Below are 24,894 nucleotides of genomic sequence, written 5' to 3' on the forward strand. Positions count from 1 at the left end.
TCCCGCGGCGGGGAGAGGGGTGTCGGGGCAGGGCAGCGGGCCGGGAGCCGGAGAAGTGGGTCAGGGTGACCCCGGGGATGCCGTGAAGCAGGTAAGGGGCTGGTCTGGGCCGTCGGGGGAGGGTTTTGTCCTTCTGCGGGGCGTCTGTCAAGGGAGAACGGGCCGTGCGTGCTCCTGGGGGGCTCTGGGGATCCTGCTGCTTGGCAGGGTGTGAGGAGGCCCGGGCAGAAGCGCCCGTGCCTCTCGGGTCCCTCAGAGAAACTGCTCTGGCTTTCTCCTCACGTTGTCCCAGCTGGGAGTGCACTCGCTGGCTCTCAGGGACGTCCTGAAAAGGTGAGGTGTGTTGGGGAAGGATGGGTGGCTGTGGCGTGGCTTCCTGTGAGGCCCCTGGGGGAAAGGGGCACTTACACGCTGTGAATCACCTGGTCCCAGTGACCAGGGTGGGCTGAAGGAATGTCAGTGCCACGCGTGCCTGCTCCTCCCCGCTGGAAGGTGCTGGCTGAGGTACTGGGTCTTCCTTTGAGGACAGATGAGGTGAGGTGCATCCCACTGAAGGTGATCTCCTTCTGAAGGAGTCTGAGAGACGGGGACTGGTGTTTGCTGCCCTTTCCTTCCCAAACACTGCAGCCCTTTGCTCCTGTGCTCCACCCTGTACCCAGGTGCTGGGATTCATGATGTGGCACAGCTGCAGAAGTGACCCCTAAGGACCATAAAAACCCCATGGCGAAGAACATGCCAGGTTGTGATGTTTTCAGGTGGGAGTAGGGTGTGAGGCCTTGGGAGCTGGGGAAGAAGGAGGGAAGTTTGGGTGGAAGAGAGAAGTAAGGCCAAGGGTGAAAGAGTGGACATTTCCAGGAGTGGTGGGAAAGGGGCACTTTGGGGCAAAGTGTTGTGCGGAAAGAGATACAAAAGTAACTGGTGAAGCAGGGAAAGAAGAAGGGAGAACACACTGAATGAGCATGGATCCTGTTCCCCTGTGTTGTAATCTTAACTCATCTGCTGATGGATCAGGGGGAGGAATTAATAGGTAAGGTGTGGAGCAGATTACACAGTCTGTCATGACACATTTTGAAGGAAAGGTTGGACGTGCACCTGTCAGGACTTAACAAGTCTTGGGGCTCATCTTCATCACCTCTTCTTATCCTGTTATTCTGTGGTTCCATGAAATCCCATCCTAGCAAGAATGATTTCCATAATCTGTTTGATGTGACATATGTGGAATCTCCATCCTTGGAGATATTTCAAAACTAAACCAGAAATGCGTTGAGTAACCTGATGTAATCAGCCCTGCTTTGAGCACTGGTTTGGACAAGGTGACCTGCAGAGCTCCTTGCCAACCTGAATTGTTCTGTGTTCCACGGTTTACCAAAATGTACTAGATTTATTATGAGCAGTTATTAACATTTTTAGTATTAACCTTTCCAGTGCATTCTGGAGCTGAAGAGCTTGACACACAGGACAAGTGAACCCATTTTACCTCTTCAGTCAACACTTCCTTCAATGATTAAAAATGTAACACTGACTGAAAGCAGCTGAACAATGCACTGAATTACATTTGGACGTCTTCATCTTTCTTCTGACCTGAAATGAGTGTTGATAACATCTCCTTTCCAATTACTGGATGGGCCAGGCTGTGCATAAACCTACATGTTTGAAGGATTTTTTGGCTTGATTTGGTCATTACTCTTTGTTCAGCTCCTATAACTTTGAGACAGAGGGGTATAATTTATTTTTTTTATAATGGCCCAGTGTTGCTAAATGTATTTTTTCATGTGAGGAGACAGGTTTTTTTCCTAGTCTTTTATATTTTTCTTACTTTTCCTTGGGGAGAGCTTTAGATTCACGTCACAACAGGAGCTGGGTACTACAAAATCAAAACAAAAAAAGGCTGTCTCTGTCCCACAGAGCTTACAGAAAGGCAGCTTATGTGATCATTTACATCTGCGTAAAGTGACCTGATTATCCTTTTCTCTGTGCAGTCACTTACAGCAATGCAGAGAGATAGTAAAATGGGGACATAACCTCATTTTCCATGAACTGTATGAAGTATGTGCAGAGGACCAAAGTTATTTCTTCTTTAGTTTTCTGCAACTTGATTTCTCTCTCTACAATATAGTACTTTTGTCTTGATTTGTCTCCAAGCACTGGCTGAAAATGGCCGTAAGAAGTGTCTTAATTTTTAAGTGTTTGGCCATAACATAAAAGAGAAATTAATGCAAGTGGTCATGCTAAAACGGAGGGAAATACTTGCAGGAAAGCAGATATGTTTTTCCTGTGTTTCCAGAAGCTGAGAGAAGGGTGCTATTAATGAGTCCTAAATAATATCTTAATATGGATTACTGTTTTATTTCAGCAGCATTAGCTGCTATGACAGAACTTGTCAAAACAGCAACAACAAAGATAAATGCATGCTGGTGTTTTGTTGCAATAATTTTAAAATTGTGTTCTTAAATATAAACTTTTCCAAGAATAACTTCCAAACTGATTGAATAATTTATTGTTTGTATTATTTTTGAACAATGTGCTAATAACTGAATCTAAGACTTTCAGAAATTATTTCCCATAAATTATTTCCGAAATTATTTGTTATATGTCAGCCCATACATAGACATCTGAAAAACTGAACTGGCAAAAAATTCATTAAGATTTAGGAATCTGGCTGACGTTCCTGTGTTTGGAAACCTCTTCTAGGATGCAGAGACGTGTTATTTGTAGCCTACTTCAGGCAATTTCATTTTAATTCTCAGGTCTTGGCTTGAGATTTGTTCTGATAAATGTTGTGTCAAGTTTTTATTTTTACCTTCCTGAGATTTGTTTTTTAACCATCTTCATACCTTGTGCATTCATGTGCTCTACAGTAACACAAAACAAGGCAGAGGAGCACTGTATAGATAGAACATAGTTTGTTTGCCTTAGCTTAGCTTGTGCTAATGTATCATCAAAGAGAAAACATTTAAAAAACAGATATTTTTTTTTAAGCACTATGTTTTCAATTACTGAAATAATAGCTTGGTGTGGAAAACTCAAAATCATGCCACTGTCCTTGTAGGCAAGTTCTGTACAAAGGTTCTTTATAAGTTTGGATTCTTGGTATCTGTTTCATTGACTTTGCCTTCCCTCCATTCTTTGTTTTTTACATTCTTACTATTTGAAAACAGTGCATTGTACAGCCTATCTCCTCACATGCTAAGATCTCAAACTAGTTTCCCAAATCAATTGACTGCCAGTGTCTCTAAGGTAGGAAGTACAGTGGCAGCCTAGCACGTTAACAGACTGGGATGCTGAGAGCTTTAGAGTAACTCCAGGTATGGAAGTACTCCCCTGCAATGTGTAGAACAGAACCCAAGGACTTACTCCTAAGTCATATACTTAACTGCTGAGCAATGCTAATTTCTGTCTTAGGTGCTACTTGTAGAGAGGAGATGGTAGTTCATCCTTAGTCCAGGGTTCTTGAAGGAAGATGATCCTGAATTTTTTCTGGACAAAATAAAGTGTGGGCAGAGAGTTTTACAGAGAAGAATAAATGCCCTGGGGAAGTACATGTGCCTTCTGTTACAATGATGCAGCAACTTAGAACTCTCTAAAGACTCTGAAAAAAAATTCTCATATTTAAACCAGGATACTTCAGGTACATTAGAGATTCCTGTACTAGGACAAATAAAGCACTTGCTCCATTACAGGACTGATGTGATTATTAAAGTACTGGAGTTTATGCATGCCCCTCACATAGGCAGATGAAACTAATTCACGTGTAAATTAGCTGTACAGCTGGAAAGATAATGCCAGTTAGCATCAAATAGTTTTGACTTACCGAAGTTAAGACTAAGGATGGATCACAACTTTGTTAAAGGGACAGTGTTCCCTCTTTCATTATTGTCTTGATCTGGCAGATTCTGGAGCTCAGCATTATTCTGAGATGTCTTTGTTTCCCATCTCAGGCAGTGTGTCAGCAATTTAATTCTTTCTTCCTGATGATCCCACCAAAACGAACCTAGGGAATACAAGATAACACAAGCCATTCTCTTTTCCCCACCTTTTGTTGACAAGGATGAGCTAGCAGAATGGAGAAAGTGTGGAGAATTTCTGAGTGGTTGTATGTATACTTCTGTGCCTGTTGTTGTAGATGAACAGTCAATTGTTTGGTCCGATTACATCAGCTAGCTTTGGCAGTGGCCCTTTAAGAGTTGCTCAAGAGAGCTGAGAGTGAATAATACTCTGTAAATTATCTCATGGAAAGGGGTGCTTTTAATTAGAGAAGTAAAGTGAGCAAGCAGTGGTGTTGACCCAGAGTCTTTAACGTGGTTTGAATTACTGTAGTCAGCAGGCAGATATTCAGGATTTTTTACATTCCTGATTACGTTAGAAGGAATCCCTATTTCTTAGAGCAAGAGGCTGGGAGTCAGGATTTGGCCACAGCATTTTATCACTTTGCTTTCTTATGCCTCAGTTTACCTATCCATAATAGAAGGAATAATTTCAACATGTTTTGATAACCTAAACAAAAAAATAATGCAAATTTTAAAGCTTTATTATTTCTGATTGATTTGGTTTTTTTTGCTACCATTCCTTTACAGTAACCTACTCTTAAATATTTTCACTTGGGACTAAAACAGCTTGCTTTTTTCCTTTTATCACAGACTCGGTCTTTGCTCAGTGTATTTGAAGAAGATGCAGGAACACTTACTGATTATACAAACCAGTTACTTCAGGCAATGCAACGAGTCTATGGTGCTCAGGTAATTTTCCATTTGTGTTTCTTTTGTTCAAAGTGCAATAGTAGATAAATTGCTATTATGGTGCTCTTATTTACATGAAAGTTGCCACATACCTGCATCTCTTGTGGTTTAAGAGGAGTTGTGGGTGTTTTCCTTCTGGTATCTCAGCCTTGATGTTCAGAAGTCATATACATGGAAAACATCTTAGCTTCTTTGTCTGCCTCCAGACAGTTAAGAAGAGAAAAAGTTGTGGTATGCCCTTACCTCGTGGCACATTGGAAGCCCAGCCTTGACAAAATTGCTTGCCTAAACATAGACACAATATACAGACAGGTACTCATCCTGACTTTAGACATCTAACTTAGGTGCTGTAACTCGTTTGGAAGGAACTGTCCGGGTCCATCGATTACAGAGAGAATGTCCACTGTGGGCTGTCCTGAAGCTGAGTACCTCAGGTAGCCAGTATGAAAAATGTGGGAGCAGAAGCAGAGAAAAATAACACTTTCTAAGCACTTATATGACCTAGATGACTAAATCCCTTTGAAAGTAAAATTTTTGAGGTAAATCAAATTCAGTGCTTTGGAAAATTATAAATCTGAGTGATTTTTAGTGAAGCTAGGATTCCCGTGTGCATAAAACCGGATATTTCAAAATACTGTGTCTAGGTCTTTAAAAGGCATGCACAGTATCTCATGGAAGTTTTGCCAGTATATATGTAGGTTAGATACCTGAATTCCTTAGAAACAGCAGCCTTTCTATTCTTAAACCAGTAAATCAGATGACACAGATGAGGAGAACAGGGGCATTTTTAATTTACTGGAAGACCTCAGTGCCTGATTTTTATGCTAGCACAAATCAGTTCACCCATAAAACTATTTCAGGTGTATGTCCCTTTGCTACAATTGCTCTTTTGGGTGGCTGATAGCATGACTTGAAAGAAAGCTGTCTGCCCAGGATGTAGCAACCTACACGTGGAAGATCCAGCTTTGGAGAGCTTCAGAGTCTTCATGTCCTTGGTCCCGTTCAAATCCAGAGCAATCAGAGACTTCAAGCTCAGCTCAGATACTTAGAAAACAATATAGCACATAACCAGGGGCTTGGAGAGGTAGTGCAAAATCAGCACTGAAAGTCAGGGATGGGCATTTGGATAGAGTGGCTGAGCTTTGAGAGTAACAGGAGTGTGGGCATGTTGCATGGCAGAAGTCTGAGCAGGTAGAATTTGAATAGGTGAAAGAAGGAAATCAGAGGATAAATACGGCTTCATTTGTAAGTGTCCAGCTTGTGGACTTAGTGTCCCTTTTTCTGGTTGATGATATTTTAAGATGACATTTTTGGAAGCAGTTATTCTGGCCTGTGATTAATGAAAAGATGTTTTGTCTGCTTCCTTTCCATCTCATTTTTTAGCCTTCTCCATTTCTGTTGCTCCACAGTTATGACATTTCCTCTTTCTTCTCACTGTCTCAGCATATTTTTTTCACTTGTACTTTGCACTACTACTGAATCTTATTTCTCTTCCTAGCACTTTTTGGCTACTTTATTCCTGCACACTTCCTGCTTAGTTTGATCAAAATACTCTGTCACTTTTGAATATTGGATGTATTCTTTGAATTGCTTCATTAGATATTTGATACTGTTTTGAAATGGGAGATGCATTACAGTTATTTAAAGTCAAGCTTTGTATAAGCATGTGGAGGAGGGCACTCTACCACTGACTTGAGTAAAATTTGTGTTTACTGGCCAGTAGCAGGGACAATTAGTGCTCTTAGTGTTGCTGCCTCTGCCATTTAATTCTTTGGTAATCACTGTTTGTTGCAACTTCAGGTTGGATTTGTGTTCTTGGAATCCAGTAGTGGCAAAAAGCCAACATTGCAGTAGCAAGAAAGGACAACTAGAGTGTCTGAATCTTCTTGTGTTTGGCTTTTGTTTCTACATACTTTTAAAAGTCTTGACTTTTTTTCCATGAGACCAAAAAGAATACATTAATATTGGAGCAAAATTCAGTTATTTAAATAAAAACTTAGTTAATTAATTCAGCCATATACAGTGGTTAATTTCCCAGAGAATGTTATTGTTTTATAGGCTAGCATTGATTTCTGACTAATTTACCAAGCTTTGCAAATATCAATATGTCCTTTTAAGGAGCAGTTTGTGGATATTTCAAAGGAAGACATGCTTTCTGACTGAATTCACCCTCAGTTTTTGAGAAGCACATGCCTTATTACAAAACTTTATGATTGCAGTTGCAGTAGAAGTGTAATGCTGAAGTGCCACTAAACACAATGGACTGTTATTACAAATCTACGTGTAATATTTCTCTGCTGCCTAGAAAAACTTGAGAGAAAATCAACTTTTGCAGATGTGTTGTTAGGAGACACATTGTCAGGGCATCACTAGCAAAACCCTAGGAAATGCTACCCACCTTTTTCATTTTGAGAGGGAATTAGATTTAGTAGTGAAAGGTTCTGAATGATAGTAGATTCAGGTTCTGAATTTGCCCTTTTATTTTCCTGACTCTTTTTTTTGTCTTTGCAAAGTCATTGTCATTCCCTGCTCTGGCTTCCTTATCTGTAAAATCGGAAGCGCAGTTACTGACCTACTTTGAAGCAATGACACAAGTTCTGTTGGCACAGCCATAAAAATGGTTGGAATCACAGTCGTGGCAGTCAGACAAAACAGCAGTCGGTTGTACAAGCCCACAGTATTGAAAAATCAGGGTTTATGCCCCCTCAAAACAGCTATGACCATTTAAAAAACATTTACCTTGATTTCTTGCTAACTGTATTCTGAACTTTAAAATTTCCCAGATGTCTCAAGCATATTTTCAAGATTTTCTGGAATACTTTACTAGAAGTTTGGTGTTTTCTTGTGATGAAAACTCAAATTGAAACCACTGTAGCTTGTGATCGAGTAACAATAGTTGATGGTTCTGAGTGCTTGCAGTGCAAAGTCTCAGGGGAGTAGCAATTAGTACCAACTGCAGTCTGTTAATTATGCATCTGGATTTATGCATGTATTTGTTCCAAAATACTGCTTTGTGTGCAAAGCAGCAGTAAGTTTGTAAATTGACATCTCAAACTGCTCTAACATCTTGGTTCAGTGTGTTTGAAAGGAATGTGAGAAAGAAAAATATTTGCCCACAGCTTTTAGAAATGCTTAGAACAGTAGGAATCTTTTTGAACATGCTTCCCCCACCCCCCATTTCTCTTTTTTAAGCTACAGATTTCTGCTAGATGCTGAGGACCTAACTTTTCATACTTACATGTATTCAGACAGGACTTCATTTTTCATGCCTTAAACTTTTCTAATGACAGTAGGGCAGTTATTGGGAAGGGTGTGTTAGGATGGGCTTCAGTAAATGATGTAGACAGACCTCTGAAATTATTTGAAACTGCATTTGTCCCAAGAGAAGAAGGAGGGATCTGCAGTGTCCTGTGGCAGTGTGGAGGCATTTCAGGGTGTAACAGTGGATAACACTGCCCAGGCATCTGGAGCAACTTGGTGTGGAAGGGCTGGTACCACCAGGCTGCAGCTGGGTGATGTATTGCTAGCAGATTGTCTTTGTGCGCAAGGCCATCAGTGCATGACAAGCTCCTGGTTGCTGTGCAGGATCAGGACAGTGGTGTCACCTCTTTGAATACCCACACCAGATGTGACATCGTGGTGACTCAGTTTTACACGTGAAGTTCTTTAGCAGAAAAGAGACTGTGATGCTCCAATGCAGATGCAGTGTATGATACCATGATTAAGGAGAAGTTAGGGGAACCAAATATATGAACCATGCTTGAGGAGGGAGGTTTGGTTGATTTGGCAAGCCTATGAGTGTAAATATAGTGAAGCATTTTTATATTTCTTTTACAAATAAACCACATCCGTGAGTACGTATTGTACTTCCTGCTGTAGTCCTCCCATCTGTGCTGTGATCCTCTGAAGTAATTATCATGTTAGTGGTCTTACAGAGGAAATATTTCCTTCAGTGTGGTTCTTTCTCCTTGCAACCAAACTCTGATGCTACATCTGGCATTACTGCTACGTGCTATCTGTGAACCTTGTGTTCATCATTCTGGATATTTTATTACCTGAGCCATATGTAATGCAGCAAGCAGGGACTGGTAGAAAACTTAATTTACTTCAGTTGCATTCTGAGGCTCTTGCAATGGTATATGAGCAAAGAGTTTCCAGGTTACATTCTTAACTTTCCCCTGCCATAGTAAATTATATTCAGAGCTTTACCTTGAACTTCAGTTCTTGATCATATGATAGAAATGTCTCAGCTGGGGTCTTCACTTGAAACAAAATGCTATTTAGAAACTCAGGAGACTGTTGTGTCTCTATTGGCTATTAGAAGGGATAAACAGTAAAGCAGGTTAGAGCGAAGTAAGATGTAGTGTTTTGTCATTGAAAATAGGTTTCATCTCATTATTCCTGACAAATCTGCCTAGGTACTAAGAGCAGGGGTAGTGGAAGAGTAAGAAGATAATAATAATAAACGAACCCATATTGTCTTTATCAATATATCCAGAGAGAGAAGAACAGCATGGGGATTATGAAGTGTAATTCTGTTTAGTGTCTGTATCTCTGTGAGCAGTTGCCTTGTGATTCCAGAGTCACTCTGGCAAAGAAGCAACAACTTTTGGGGCTCACTGCCTGTTCAGGTCCAGACCCTTAAGGAAACTTTTGACAATTATGGAATAGTCTTGGGTCATATGTGCCACTTTACATGAGTGTCAGTTCTGGGTATGTGCTTTATGCAAGTGTTACTTCTCTCCCCGAATTCATGGCACCTCATGTCTGCATTTTTCAACAGTGCTGCTTTTTTCATCTTCCTGTGTATTGACTTCACTACTCAGGAGATAGGTGTCAAGGCCTCTAGGGCACGCATGTATTTTCGTATTTATTATGTAGCAATGCTAACCACAAGTGTTCAGAATTCTTAAATTAGTTCTTGCTAAACTAATAGTAAACACTGATACAGTTTTTCTTTTAACTGCTTTCGTTTAGTGTCTGAGAGAACAATTGCTCTGCCTTTTCAAATGATAAGACTTTTTTTTTTTTTCCAAAAAACAATGAAGTTTAAGTTAGCATTTTGCAAGCTTTCAGTTCCACATAGAGAAGCTTCAGTAGAGTATTAGATAGGACAGACACTTGGAAATAAGTTACAGTTGTCAGTACTGTACAGTCTGTGAAATACCATCTATATTATTGTTCTGTATTCACTGCAAGTTTGCATCATATACCTCTGCTCTTCCAGGGGCATATTCACCATATGTTGCTAACAGAGGTAAGCAGAGCGTTATCACATGAGAACGGATGTATTTACAGTGCCATGGGAGTTGTCCGTAAGAGCGCCTGTGAGGTGTTGTCCCCATGCCTGGAAGCAAGTTAACGTTGCATTAAGCAGGATCTGGAGATTTGAGTACTACAATGAAGCATAAATGTGCAGATGCCTTGCAGATAGTAATTGCTTTGCAAAAAAATGAAGAGATTCTTTCCCTACTGAACTACCCATCCCACTGTTGCTGCTTTTGCTGTTTTACAGCTGAATTTTTATTATGTCTTCCTATTTCTTGAAGTTACTAGATTATTCTTTCCTGAACTGTTCACATTTGTGATGACTAAATGCCATCCTATGAATGAGCAGAAGGGCAAGCCATATGTTAGCCTGATCTTGTAAAGTGCTGAGCAGCCTGAGCACCCTAGTGAGGCTTAGCTTGTCTCAACCTTGAGTTGATGTTTCCAAGTCATTTGTTATGAAAAACTAAGCCTGTAACATCTACTAGATCACTGGAGAATTCTATTTTGCAGAAGGATGATGTGCATGTTTAGACAGAGCTGCATAAGACTGTTGTATCAAGACCCAATTCTCTCTGTGCTGTGCCCAGTTTTGCAGATAGATGTGTTTCCTGGGTCTGAAAGGATGTGAAGGATGCAGTTGCCTTGTGGACCTCCTTCAACCACCTACCTGTTTTGTTGTTTTGTTGGTTTTTTTTAATTTATGAGGCATTAAGCTTTCCCAGATGTAAGCCAAATTTTACTACATGTCATTCTGCACATACAGAGTGCATGAATAAATACTGTTACCAGTATCTTGCTTGTTTATATGAAGAAGCCATTGCCAGTTCTGTGTGCTGGTTACTTGCAGAGTTTTAAAAATGCCAGTTTTAGCTTTGCAGAAAGCTTTATACATTGGGATTGGAATTGGACATGCTGGAATAGTTCTCTGTCTGTAGAAGATATTTTATAGCTCAACTTAATCCTTTATGTGCTCTCCAGTCTAGAGTCTGTTAGACGATTGTCTACAGAAATGTCTTCAGACTTCTCTCTATTAGCCCTCAGAGTTTATTTTGGAAAAACACAGAAAGTTACTCTGAAAAGGGGTGGACTGTCTTGTTGGTAAATGGTTAATAACATGGAGATTTTATTACAGATGCATTACAGAAAAATCATACTCTCTTCTGATGATATGAACAGCTTGGTGAATAAAGATGGTAATAAAGAAAGTGGAATCAACCCAGAAAATCACATGCCTTTGCTTTGGCACCAGATCAGAAAAAAACAGTTGGACGTTTTCTTGCTGACTTATTTGAAGGCAGGGTGAGGTACTGAAATAACTTGAGAATTAAACAATGTTTTTTAATCTGTTGGGTTTTTTGCATTTCTGGTAGCTTTATGCTAGATTCAAGACACCACTTCCATTACTTTGTGAACAGTTGTTAGTGATCAGTGAATCTATTGTAGGGCTAGCATGTGAAACAAGGTTAAAAAAGAAAAAGAAAAAAAAAAACTCAGCATATCTGTAATTATAACTGATTGCTTGGTACTTATGTGTGTACAGTCCTTCCTTCTTTCTCGTATGCACTAATGCTACTATGATGTTTTTTCCCTGTTAAGTAAAAACATCTAATGAAAATGAATGCATTTGCAAGGCCCAGTATTGTTTCATTTTGCCTTGATGTAGAATACCCAGATTTCTGTTCAGGACTTTGGTTTTCTGTCTAATACATCATCTCAGTAGCTCTCTCACTCCATAAAAGGTTGTTGACTTCTGAAATGTCAAGGTAATGTGGAAGAGATGTGGAGTAGGCAGCCAGGATTGTATGGTAGCTTTTGCTGTGGAATGCTGACTTTCAGTCATTTCAGAGTAGAAGAAGTGAATGTTACTGTATTGCATGGGAACATGGCTTGGAAATAGATTAAAACCTGCTAAAATAATCTTCCTGGATTTAGTGGCTCTGTCACTTGAAGCAATGTGAATAATAAGGCTTGAGACTGATTAGTACTGGAGGAGGGAAGGGGGAGAAGGCTGATTAGGAAGAAATGGGAGGAGGATTAAACCAAACTTTCCCAGATTAGTGTGCTGAGCAATGCAGTATTACCACTAGGTCAGCAGAGCACTTTGCCTACTTCCTGCTCCTTATGCAATGTGGCAGTGTTTCAACTTGCTAGCTTAGTTTGATTAGTTTACAACTGTTTGAAGGGTGTGTGTTTGCTTGGTTGTTGTTACAGGTTTTTTTTTCCTAGTGATATACTGAATGAGTTTGTACTTCTAATAGAAACCGAGTCAGGCAGAGGTTGGGAGAGAGGAGGAAGGAGCCAGGAGTAACTCTTCACATGGACAGGGATTGAGTAACAAGTTTATTTGTGGTGTTCTGGCACAAAGAACCAAGCCTATATATGAAAAATGTAACTGGCTAGCAACAATGGAGTATCAGTGATGTGTGAAACTGTTGTCACAAAATCAGCCCAAAATCCCGAAGTAAATTTTGTGCCAGGCTTTCCATCAATGTGTTCTGTACTTGTAGTAGCATGCCATGAATGTCTGCTTGGAGGTCTATGTGTGACTGTTGTCACCTAGTCAAATACTTGTTAGTTGTTGTTAACTTACACCCTTCAAGTCCCTCGGGGCTTATCTCTTCCCCTATTATCCTGGCACATCCTGGAGACAGTTCCTAGGGAGTGGTGATCACTGAAAGATTCTTCTTCCAAACACCTCTTCGCATTGCCCATCCTCAAACTGTCCCACACAGATGAGTAATAATGCTCTTCAGTACCTTTTGAGGATGGCTAACACAAGGGAATAGGATGTTTTTAATGTCAGCCTGTTATTCTGAAGCTTCTGATGTTAGCAAGTTTAAGCCACAAGCGTTTATTTTCCAGATTTAGAAGAGACCAAGCAGTTGCAGACTTTGCAAGAATAAGTGAACTAAAACAAAAGGGGGGAGGGGGAGGGGAAAGGACACATTTACTCAGTTTATTTCAAAAGATTTGTCTCACCCTGACCCAGCTGTACAACTGACAGATGGCATCACAGTTGGTGTGTGAGGACTTAGGCTTCTTGCAGTTCTTACTCAGCTCAATCTTGGTATTGTGCAACTGAACAAGATCCCAAGCCCAAGAGCTTCTGCTTCTTTTTGTAATCATAAATTCATTTTTGGCCTTAACCCACATGCATACAAACAAACCTGTTTCATGTCATCAGTCCACATGCAGGGAGTCTCCTCCTTCCTGTCATCAGGTCATTGCTTGATAGCTCCCACGTTGAAGGTGGCAGAGTCTTTCAGATATTCTTACAGCCTGGGGACTGTTAAGGCTCATAGCTATCCTTGCCTGAGCCCTTAAAGAGATTTGTTCATTTATTATATGGCATGTCTTCCTTTTCTGTTCACTGGCTTTGGAAATACTTAAATACCAAATGTTTATATAAAAGCTTTTTCATACAAAAAACCCTATACAATCTGTATAATGAACCTGCAAATATTACATGAATCCTTGGCATTATTATTGTATGAAGTGTAATGCTCATTACTAATTGGTTTGAGACAAGAAACTGTGAGGTTAAAATAGTGGTGCACATAATCTGAGTTTGGGCACAGATAACTCAGTTCTGAGCCCTTATTTGTACCATGGAAGGCCTCTGCTCTCCCATCTCCAGCTACCTGTGAGTACTATCATCATAGTGTTTTAAATTGTTCAGACTTAGCTCACCCATTTTTCTGCCATGTGTTTACACACAACTACTGTTACCTATGCTGTGGCTGTATTTCTTTGTTCTTACTGAGCATTTGGGCCACACTTAAGACTCTGGCTAAATATTTGTGCCTTGATATTCATATTAACTCTCCTTCCTGTCATGCCAAGGTGGTGCAAAACCACCAGGCTGTAATGCAGTATGTCAGAGGTGGCATCAGGCCAAGGTAAAGGGTGTTGCAGATTCTCTGGCCCAGATAGTTAACTGTGCCATGCTCTGCGTGCTCAGGAAACCAAGGGAGAACAAGAGAGGACAGAAGCTCTGCCCCAGTTGTAGAGGTTTTCTGTACCAGCCCCAGTATAAAGGGTGTTATTAAAGCAGTTCAGAGGATGCTCTGAGCTTTACAAACTCTCTATGGCCTTATGAATTATGTAGAGTAGATTATGTTGAAGTCTAAAATGAAATGAAATTAAGTTATTAGTTTTCTGCATTCCTGAGGAAGAGAAGGATCTGACAGGGGTTAAGACAGATCCCAGTTCCCCTGGCCCCTTTTTCTTTTATTCCAGTTTTGAGTCACTGTTAACAAATCAGAGGCAGAACAGTTGATATACTAGTTCTAGGAGTATGTTGAGTAAAGATTAACATATGCAAATGCCAGTCAGTTTTTTCTAGCTGTCAAGCAAAGCTATACAACCTTCCTACAAGTCTTGCTTTGTGTAAGTACTTTCATTGGCTGTTTAGTCATGAAAATTCAGAAGTATTTGATGTTTTCTACTCCTGGATCAACTTAAGGCAGTGTAATTACATCAGTACATTCCCAGAGTATAAATGCATTATATGAAGGCATATTTACTGGTTCTCTTTGTTTCTTTAGGTTTTGTGGAAAGGTAACCAGTGTGAAACATTCTTATGCTGGTGTAACAGCTTTCCTGTTTGAGGTTGTTCTGGTTTTGTTATTTTAGGGGCTAGGGGGGGACCCAAACCCGAAACTAAACCCCAAATCCTACCTCTGTCCAAAGTAGTTGAAGTGTACCTGTTATTACTGCTTCTCTGTGCAGGTGTTTTGGGGTTGGTTGTTTACATACAACTGAATGTTTGTGTAAGCAGTTGCAGATTCAGTCAAGAAGCTGGTAAGAAGGTAAAAGTAACAGCAGAGCTAAAGACCTTTTGTTATTTCTATTAACATGTCACTTTTGTTTGTAGAATGAAATGTGTCTTGCTACACAACAGCTTTCGAAGCAGCTCCTTGCCTATGAAAAGCAGGTATGTTCAACATATGCCTATGATTTCCTTTCAGCCTCAGCACTTGCAAACAAGTCTGTGGTGGTTTCCAGAATTGCTTAGGGTATTGGCTTAACTTGATTTTGTGTGAAGGTTGTAAAATTCCCCAGGATCTTCAAGGGAATTGAAGGGAAATCTAGGGAATTTTAGTGAAGTCTAGTGGTAGGACAAGGGGCAATGGGTGCAAACTGGGACGCAGGAGGTTCCACGTAAACATCAGAAAAAAACTTCTTTCCTGTGAGAGTGACAGAGCACTGGAACAGGCTGCCCAGGGAGGTTGTGGAGTCTCATTTGCTGGAGATATCCAAAACCTGCCTGGACACGTTCCTGTGTGATGTGCTCTAGGTGACCCTGCTCTGTCAGGGGGGTTGGACTAGATGATCTTTCGAGGTCCCTTCCAAGCCCTAGGGTTCTGTGATTCTGTGAATTAGGTCATATCTGAAAAAAACAAAAAAAAAACCAACAAAAAAACCCCAAAACAGTAAACCAAACCAAGCAAGCAAGCAAGCAAGCAAACAAAAACACACAAAAAACACCCAATGCAAAATTTAAGTTAAAAATTTATGAAGGTGCAAACCAGTTTGTTCCTATTGTCTGACCATGGTTTTAAAATTAGTATTGTAGGCATTAATTATATGTTGTCCAAAAGTTATTCATCTAAAACAAGAAGAGCATAGTAAAAGATTATGTATTAATGCTCTACTGTTTTTCTATTTAGTTTTATCTTTTATTGCATTTTATAGGAGTATTCATTACCTCTTTAGTAAAACACGTGTTTTAAACTCACCTTTCTTGATTTATGGACCAATGTGTGTTTTTATTTTCAGCATTTTGCCTTAGGTAAAGGAGATGAAGAAGTGATATCCACCCTTCATTACTTTTCAAAAGTTGTGGATGAGGTAATTTAAATTGCCAATATTCTATTTTTACAGTATAGAATACTTGCAATTTTTCTTCTGGTCTTTGTCTTTTTGATTCTGAGCTGTTCCATTGAAGGCCAGATTGTGCCTGGGTTTTATGGAATCATTTAACTGGGGAGGAAATAGGTATAATATCATCCTTTCACAATGGTTTCTTCAGCTCTGGAGAATGTTAGAGCTGTTTTTGTGGCTTCATCCCATGTGCTATCCTCAGAGCAAAGATAAACTTCCTAAATAGAGGAATTGGGAGAAGAGACTGAAACAGGACATGTATCAGCTAGACTGGGGCCATTTAAATTTCATACCATTACAAAAATGACATTTACATTTTTAAGCTTTAAACATTGCAGTTTGAGCCAGAACTTGCCAGGGATGGATGCAGGGTAGCTGTGAATTAGTAAAGTTGCAGTTTAGGTGCTGTGCAATCCTGCAGAATCCAGAGGTATCTGGAGAATGCCTGTGGAACACAGGTTAGGTACTACAGCTGCGTGTGCTAACACTTTTACTCTTAGTAGGTGGCTGTGAAGTCTTGGGAACCTCCCTAATGCTTTTAATAAGCCTGCCCATATAACATTTCAATATAAACTTAGTATCCATGTCCTTTTGTTCAAGTGTCTTTTGTCTCATCACTCTGTCTGTTGTGAGTAGGGCTGTGCTATCAGAAGAGTTCTTGTTGTTCTAGTTAGTCTGCTTTCCTGTGTTGAGGTCTGCTGTTTGGGAGAGGAGATAGGAGGGTTGTGGGGCAAAAAATAAGATAAAAATTTTAGAGCCTATGATAACTCTAACAATATAGTGAGAGGAATCCTGAAGGTTAACTTTTCCCCTAGGCTTCTTCTACTGCCTGTGTTCTCTCAGAGGATACTTGAAAGGAGCTTCTGTTGTCACAAGTCTTGCACTTACCTATGTGAACTATGAATAAATCGAAGCAAGGGCTTTCTCCTTCCCAGGTGCAAGAGCACCATCCCATTTGTGAACAGAAAGCCGAGAGTCTCTGTTCAGTTCTGTCGTCACATTTTCCCCTCACAAGAACTTGCTTAGTTTCTCAGCCTCCTTTTCTCTGTGTTAGCTACCTCTGGTACCCATCACTCAGTTGTCTCTTCTACAGGCACTGAATTACCCTGGTTTAATTTTGTATCATGTAGTGGGAAATACTGACTTCATCCTTACCTGTGTAACCCCACCTAAAGCCTCCAGGATACTTGAGAGCAAGTGGGCAGAATAACATGTCCTAGTTTGTAGTATCAGGCAGTAGCAGTGTGATTGATAGGCATCCTACCTGAACCCATCTAATTTTCCTACCATGCCACTGCTGGCATGAAAGCCTTGTCTTCATCCTAAACAGTGTCACATGAGTGCTTTAAAGTATGTCCTGATATGCTGAATTGTGGGGGAGCACTTAGAAAAACAGCAACGAGAAACTGCTCTGAAGGTCAAATATTTAAATGGGACCTTTCAGTGTAGTTGCCCTCTGTTGTGGTTGTGTCCCGGGTAACCCTCGTGAATGGAAAGAGATTCTGGTCATGATGACTATAACTCTGTGCTGTAGACACTAACAAAAACTTGTTAATAAAGGCTAATTATATATTGATCCTGTTGAGTTAAGCATTAGAATGAATGGTCAATGAACTGCCCTAATACAGTATGCGGGAACTGAAAAATGTTTTGATCCTTGGACAACACTAGGCAGGAATTAAGCTTTTAGGGGAAAATCCCCATCGGTCTCTTGTATCTTGAGAAATGTATTTTAAGCACTGAAGTACTTTCTATCCTTTTTTTGTCTGCTGGGCACAAATGGCAGGCTACAGAGTACTGCTACTTTTATTATTATTTTTTTTTATTTACATTGTGTCTTAGAGCATTCCTCTGTTCTCCATTTCAGCTCAATATTCTTCATTCTGAACTGGCAAAACAGCTTGCGGATACAATGGTTCTCCCAATAATACAATTTCGGGAAAAGGATCTCACAGGTAAATTATATTTTACTTTTAAATTTTCCTCATGTGTCCCTTCTTATTTATTTCATAATAAACTGACACACAGTGCCATGTAGTACTTTGTTCTTTGATGATTCCTAGAAAAGTTTTTTTTGTTATTTTTTGTTTTCTGGTACAGAATTTCACTGGGAGGTACATCCTTTTACTCAGACAGAAATAGTGCAAGTTCACCACATGACATTTTATGTACCATATGGTGCAAGTTTTAAAATACCCAGCTTTGTTCTTTACTGGGTCACTCTGCTTTTACACTAGTGTAACTTCACTGAAGTCACTGATGTTGTAATTGCCTAAAAAGGGAAATTTAGCAGTGGAACTGGCTTGCAAACAGTGTTTATCCCACTTCAGAAGTTTGTGTTTGTTTGAAAAGCACAAGCAAGAATGTTTTTTTAACTTCAGGGTGTGGTATATTCCCTCCATTTTCAGGATTCAGTCCCCTTTAAAACAATGTTATCCAAGAGTAGTTCAAAGCAACCTGATTGCACAAACTTGGAAATTACTTAAACAACAAAGTAATAATGCAAACATTTAGTGTAATTTCAAAAGAAGCAAGTTGGTATTTAAGGTCAAGGACACTCTAACCAACTCATGCAACAGAAACAGGAATTTTTACTGCAGCAGTTTAATTTTTAATTATGTTTTTTAAAAGCCTACTTCTCATCTCACTAATCTCAGTCTTGTTTATGTATTTTCAAAGACATAATTCTGATGGGAGACAAAACAACTGGCTTAGGTTCCTTGTATCTCATTTGAAATTGTGAAGACTTTAAGGTGTCTATATTAATGGATATCTTGTTTGTCATTAATGTCAAATAGAAAGCAATATTTGGATGGTAAGATCTTGGTTCAGTAAATGCTTTCCCACCTCCTTAATGTGGTTTCACTGATACAATGATTCTGCTTTCATCTTTACGGATTCTGCCCCCTAGTTTTTAAAAGAGGAGGTAAAAAGAAAATGCAAGTGAAGTCTGCAACCAGAGCCTCAACTGCTTCATGACAAAAAATACCATGTAAGCATTATCAGGAAGTTGTTCGGAACTGCCTATCATTTATGATAGTGGTGGGCATTTTGTCATAACTACCATACTGAAATGGTGCCTCTTTGGGTAAATTATACTGGCAGATAAGGAATCTTTTTCATAGTGATAACTTGCTCAATCAAGTAAACTCACTCAACTCATCATTTGCTGTCTGCAGTTCCTTTCTCTAGCAGTTTATCTGGTTTATATTTTGCAAGACAGGGAGAACTTTAGCATCTCTGCTTTGAAAGGTTTGGTGTGACCTAGGCATTAAATGTGTCATAAATGGTCTCAGTTGAACACGGTGTTTACAGCTGTTTTTACTCTGAATGTTTGATTTCTCTTTTCCAGAAGTGAGCACCTTGAAGGACCTTTTTGGCCTTGCTAGCAATGGTATGTTTCCCTGTTTTGTTTGGTCTAATGGTGTGCACCTCTTCTAGCACAGAAGACATTTTTAATCTACACGCACACACCACTTTTCTAAAAAAGTAATATTCCTTGTCTACAGAACACGACGCGTCCATGGCAAAGTACAGCAGGTTACCGAAAAGGAAAGAAAATGAAAAGGTAACGAATGTGAAAGAGAAACGGAAAAGTTTTCATCAGCTGTTCTGTGTCATTTTTGACTTACAAACTTGGGAGAGTTCATCAGTTAGATTCACTGTAGCTCAAGAGTACTTGTGATTTCGTTTCAAAGCAGACACAAAGCTTTTAAACGTCAATTTAGCGAAGTTATACCTGTTTTTGCCAAGTTAGGCAAGTGATCAAGTATTGTGCTGAACTAGAGCCCTTCAGATCCAGGGGAGCTCTTCAGACAGAGGCAATCCAAATGGATATAAATAGATTTGTATAGGTGTACTGTTGTACAGCTGATGTGATGGTGCTGTATCACTTGGTGCAATTCATTGGTAACTGTCACAAAGCCTTGTGTCTGCTGTTTGTAAAGCATTCAGTTTTTTCGTATCTGCCTTCCTGATAAATTTCTCTGTGTGGTTTGTCATTCCATTTACAGTGCATATAATTCTGTTGGTGGAATTGTTTTACATTTCTTCTTTTTTGCCCACTAGACCCCTATCTCAAAATATATCCCTGTATGCTAAAAAGTGTGTGATTGTCCCTATCCTAAGAATGCATCAGTTCTACAGGATGTTAATTTAAAGGAAACCCATTACAGAACGGAATGTGATAGAGCATATTGTGGATTATTCATTTCCCAGTTCTGCATTCACAGGCTTGTGTGACAGTCTCAGCTGCAAATAAATTTATCGCCCTGAGATCAGCTCCAGAATGCTGTTTGTGTAGGTAGTAGTCAGGGCACCCCCCAAATGCTTATGTATCTTGGCAGAGAAGGGCTTGAAGTACTTAATTTGGGTTTTGGATTTGCTTTCTTAGTTTCTCATCCTTTATTTTAATGTGGATAAGTTCTGTAAGGAGAGTTCTTTAAAGATAACTTGACAGTAATCAGTAAAAATATCCATATGCACAGTAACACTTTGTCAAACTCTTTGTCAATTTTTATTCAGCTTAAGGCAGAAGTGGCAAAAGAAGTGGCAAATGCAAGAAGAAAGCAGCACCTTTCATCTCTGCAATATTATTGTGCCCTGAATGCTCTGCAGTACAGGAAGAGAGTGGCAATGATGGAACCTATGCTAGGATATACACGAGGACAGGTGTGGACAATTAAGCTTCTATATCACTTAGGCATGTCTCTGGGAAAAGTAGTTCTGGAGTAGTTCATTGTAGTTCTGGAGTTTAATTTTTTTTGACCAATGGTCATGGGGGAGGGTAAATTTCTACTTAGTTTGCCTAGAATCTAACAACTGATTTTGTTTGTGGCAAATAGCTGAATGTTTAGATACTGAGGGAAGACACCAATGAAGAAAAAAAAACCCAGTAAACTTATATGCAAAATCAGACTGGTGTTTCACATTTTTTCACAGCTAAGCTATCAGTGCAGCAGCATTTACTCCCACTGTTTACTCTGTCTGCACAGACTCTCCTGTATAGCAGCTCCCTTCGTGGCACATAATGTTCAGCATACTGATGAGGAGTGTACACGACAGGGAACAGAGCATGCACTGGAGAACTGGAAGGACAGAACAGTAGAGTGGGCTGGCAAATCCTCTTTCTAATCTTTATTCTGCCAGCAATCTGATAGAGTGTTTCTCAAGTCTGTAAAATGCCTAGAAAGGCAAATAATCTGACCCTCCAGGATGTCAGGAAGACCAACAAACTAGCACTTTCACAGCACTTGGTCCTCATTACCACCCATTTTAAGGGCCTGTTGTGCTTTGACATCAGTGAAATAAGCCTTGGGAAGATGAGAACTGGGCTGTGAAAACAGAAAAAATGGATGCAGTGCTCTATTTGAGATTGCAGTGTGGATTTGCACTGTCCTGTGTCTTTTGCAGAACATGTGCCCCAAATAAAATAGGTAATAAATGAGAATTCAGTCACTTTCCTCACCATGGGAGTTCACACTGTTTCTCTGCTGTATTTATACTGGGCAAAAGAACTGCCTTGGTTTTCCTTACTGGAACTAGAACAGAGCTTTCTTTCACTAGATTTTATCTGGCAAAACTGCAGTATCTCAGTGCTTTTATACAGGAAAGTCTTAGGTTGTCATGGGAATGACTGAGTAGCCAGAAGCCGGTTGATATTGATGCTTAAATACTGTGAGCTACCCTTCAGCCCGAGTATGTATTTTCTTTATTAATTACTCAGAACATGTGCCTCATAGTTCACATTTCCAACAAAGGAGCTGGCCATAAGGAATTTCTGGAAGAAGCAGTGGCTAATATGCAGTTTATCTGGCTGAAAACTGACGTCAACATTTAATCTAGGTGTGTCAGTCTCTCATTAGCATCAGTGGAATTTAGAGCTCTTCCCTCCTGAAGTAGGCTTCTGATATAGAATAGGTGAATCGTTCTTTAAGACAGTGTGCTTTCTCTCCTCTGGCTGTAAAGGGAGTCTGTGGTCAATAATGGCTGCAGAAATCTGAGCTGCAGGTAAGAGGAATCCCACAACCCAAGGTTAGGGCAAAAAGAGTGGAATCACAAGTAAAATTGGATGAAAGAGCTAACAGGCAAAAATTTTATTTTACAGCTCTTTCTGGAGAAGTTCACAGATCTGTTTTTTTTTTTTAAAGCAAATTAATTGAACACGTGCTTGCCACGTCCATGTTTCCCACGTTTGCCAGTAGGTCCTAATGATGGCTGTGTGTTCCACAGCAGGTAATCCAAGGTCACGTCTACATGAAGTGCGTGCCTGCTGAGCCACACCAGCCAAGGACATTCATCTTCTGTCACAAAATGTGCACTTTGGCCTTAGTAGCTTTTTTAAACTCCTTCAGTAGAACAAAATCCGGGGTAAATCTGCAGCTGATATAACTGCCCTGGAGGCTTTTGCTAGCACAGCTACACTTCATCACCTTCCTGACTGACTTTGCTGTAACAGTTAAAAAATGTCCAGGTTGGAGTTTGCAGTCACATTTGGATTGCTAGACCTATTGGATGATTTTGTCCCATCTCTTTTGATACAGTGGCTCGGGACAGCACCAGACCCAATTCTGCAGGGTGCTAGGATGAGGGAAGGCTGCCTGTTTCCTTGTTTCAGTCATTTAGCAAGTTAATTGGAAACATACCTGTCAGCAGACAGTAGCTTATGTGTGTCAAAGAGTGTGTGAAAGAGTGAAAAGCTGCAAAATGGAGAAATACAAAGCAAGGCAGTGCAGCTGTTTGACCATGTGTTTGATTACCAGCCCAAAGTACCAGTCAGAAGGGGATTGCTGCTCACACAGTCCCCACAATCTGTTATTTGTCTGCCAAAGCCAAGATAACTTCCAGTGTCTGTTGTTCTTTGTTTTCAATTTTTAAAATTTATTTTTCAGATCAACTTTTTTAAGAAAGGAGCAGAGATGTTTTCCAAGAGAATGGACAGCTTTTTGTCATCTGTTTCAGACATGGTTCAAAGGTAACACAATACTTGTGTGCTGTAACCTGCAGCACGTAATAGAGACTGCCTCTTTTTCTTTTTCATGAGAGTTCTTTCATGCTTGCATTGCACTGTTGGGCATAATTTGTTAAAGCAGCAGGTGGGAAGGAGTTATGTTTGTACATGTAAAGGAAAATGTTGTCAGTGCACTGTAGAGAGCATTTTTACATTGTAGCCCGAAGCTATATACTGTGAAGCGTTCATATGCTTTCCTACATCCTTGTGTCTTCACAGACATAAAACATGAAGTCTGTGCTTAAGTGGTTTAATAGAATTAATACAACAGAACTAAAGTGCATTCTGAATTAGAGGTATTTATACTTGCTGGGTCTTCTGTAATAATACTGTAACAATAACCCATTAACCTCCCAAATAAGGATTTAGGGACTATATGTCCCTTTGTGCTAGATGCTACACAAGGCAAACAAAACATATTCACTGCAGCCGTTATAGGCTGTATTGGTATACTGAGTTCAACCTGTTTTGGCTAAGTCCTTATTTCAATAAACTGCCTCAGTTTTGTGCTCCTAATGTTGCAGTTATTTTTTCTTCCTCTCTTTCCCCCTCTTGTAGTGAAGATCCACAATTTCTTGATAATTAAGTCCCTGTAAATGTAAACTTTACATTTAAAATGTTATCATATTAGAGAGAACACTAATAATTTATTCTAAATCAGCTGGAACACTAACTGAGTCCTTCACATTATTCCTTCATACCTTTCATGTTGATCTGCATCCAGGTCATTACTTATTCTGACTCTGGTGGCATTTTAAATAATGCATACTTGTCAATTTGAGAGCAGTGTTACAATCAATCCCCCTGAATAGTAGATTCTTTCACTAAATGATTCGTCACTTTCTTTACCTCTATACTTATTAATACTTTTCACACTCAATTCTGAAATAAATCCCTCTACAGTCTACATAGGATTTGTACAACCTGGAGGACAGATTTTAAACTCCCTTTAAATAGTGCCTTGTATTTAGTAAAGCTTGATTGCCTTGCTTGTGTCTTATAGATACAATGAGGATCCTGCCATTGGATTCTCACCATAGAATAAGCCCTTGTTTTCCAGAGTCTGAAGGATTTGAATTCTGGAGGTTACACAGTAGCAAATGGAAGCAAAAACAGGCTGCTTAGTTGGTTTGCTGAATCTGCTTTTTGTGTTTTAAGTCTGTCACATTGCAAGGCTTGAAAGTAAAACTCAAATGTAACTAGTACAGGAATGTGATGTCTTTGGAAAAAAACAAATGAAAAGCTTGCAACATTATGAATGACACTGTGCAGCTCAGCAATTACTGACACAGGACAGTTTCCTGACTGAAGATTACAGAGCCCCTGAAGCCCATGCTGCCCACTCCTGGCTTGCTTGCTTTACTGCTGGGAATCACAAGGCCTCAGTGAGTCAGACCTGCTTGCTAATCAGGCTAAAAGCTTTTTATTTGTCAGATTTGTTTTCTTAGAATGACAAGCCCATGAGACCCATTGTGCAGCTACAGAATTGCATAGTCGTGCATCTGTTTAAGCTGATTGTGAAACTGAGTCTTCATATTTAAAAGTCTTTTAATTTATACAGTGACTATTTCTAGCAGTGTAAGAACACATAAGAGAAGACAGATCACTAAAATATTCTCAGTAACCAATTGGTCTCATTGCCACAAATGCATATAACTTCAGAACTGTCAGCTTTTCTCTCTTTTCTACCTTTGAGATAGAAGAAACATGCCTCAGGAAAAGGAATCCCAGGCTTGGGAACCATGAAGATGCCAGGGCAGTTTTGTCAGAAGCAATTTGTGATACAACAAAAGTGACTGATGAAAAGATTGATCAAAGTAGCACTTATGTTAAAAATGAGAGCACTGTTCTTTTTTATTTTAAAATGGAATTTAAATAATTCTTATTCTGACATTTAATGATAATGTTGAAAAACTAGTGCCTTGCAAAATATTGTCTAATTTAATTCAGATCTGATGCTACTACTCAGCCTTTATAACTCAGCCTCTCATA

At 39.7% G+C, this 24,894-nt stretch overlaps 1 protein-coding gene across 1 annotated transcript in view; it reads left to right on the forward strand.

The window, feature by feature from the left end:
- The window catches only part of APPL2 (adaptor protein, phosphotyrosine interaction, PH domain and leucine zipper containing 2), a 54,636-nt gene that overhangs the window by 17,918 nt on the left and 11,824 nt on the right, over positions 1-24,894 (forward strand). Inside the window, exons 3-10 of the mRNA XM_010005857.1 lie at positions 4,638-4,736; positions 14,884-14,943; positions 15,789-15,860; positions 17,761-17,848; positions 19,246-19,287; positions 19,403-19,461; positions 20,418-20,564; positions 22,784-22,866. Of these exons, the coding sequence (XP_010004159.1) occupies positions 4,638-4,736; positions 14,884-14,943; positions 15,789-15,860; positions 17,761-17,848; positions 19,246-19,287; positions 19,403-19,461; positions 20,418-20,564; positions 22,784-22,866 (650 nt within the window). The remainder of the gene's footprint in view (positions 1-4,637; positions 4,737-14,883; positions 14,944-15,788; positions 15,861-17,760; positions 17,849-19,245; positions 19,288-19,402; positions 19,462-20,417; positions 20,565-22,783; positions 22,867-24,894) is intronic.

The sequence above is a fragment of the Chaetura pelagica genome, unplaced genomic scaffold (assembly GCF_000747805.2).
Source record: "Chaetura pelagica isolate M959 unplaced genomic scaffold, ChaPel_1.0 scaffold79, whole genome shotgun sequence".
NCBI lineage: Eukaryota > Metazoa > Chordata > Aves > Apodiformes > Apodidae > Chaetura > Chaetura pelagica.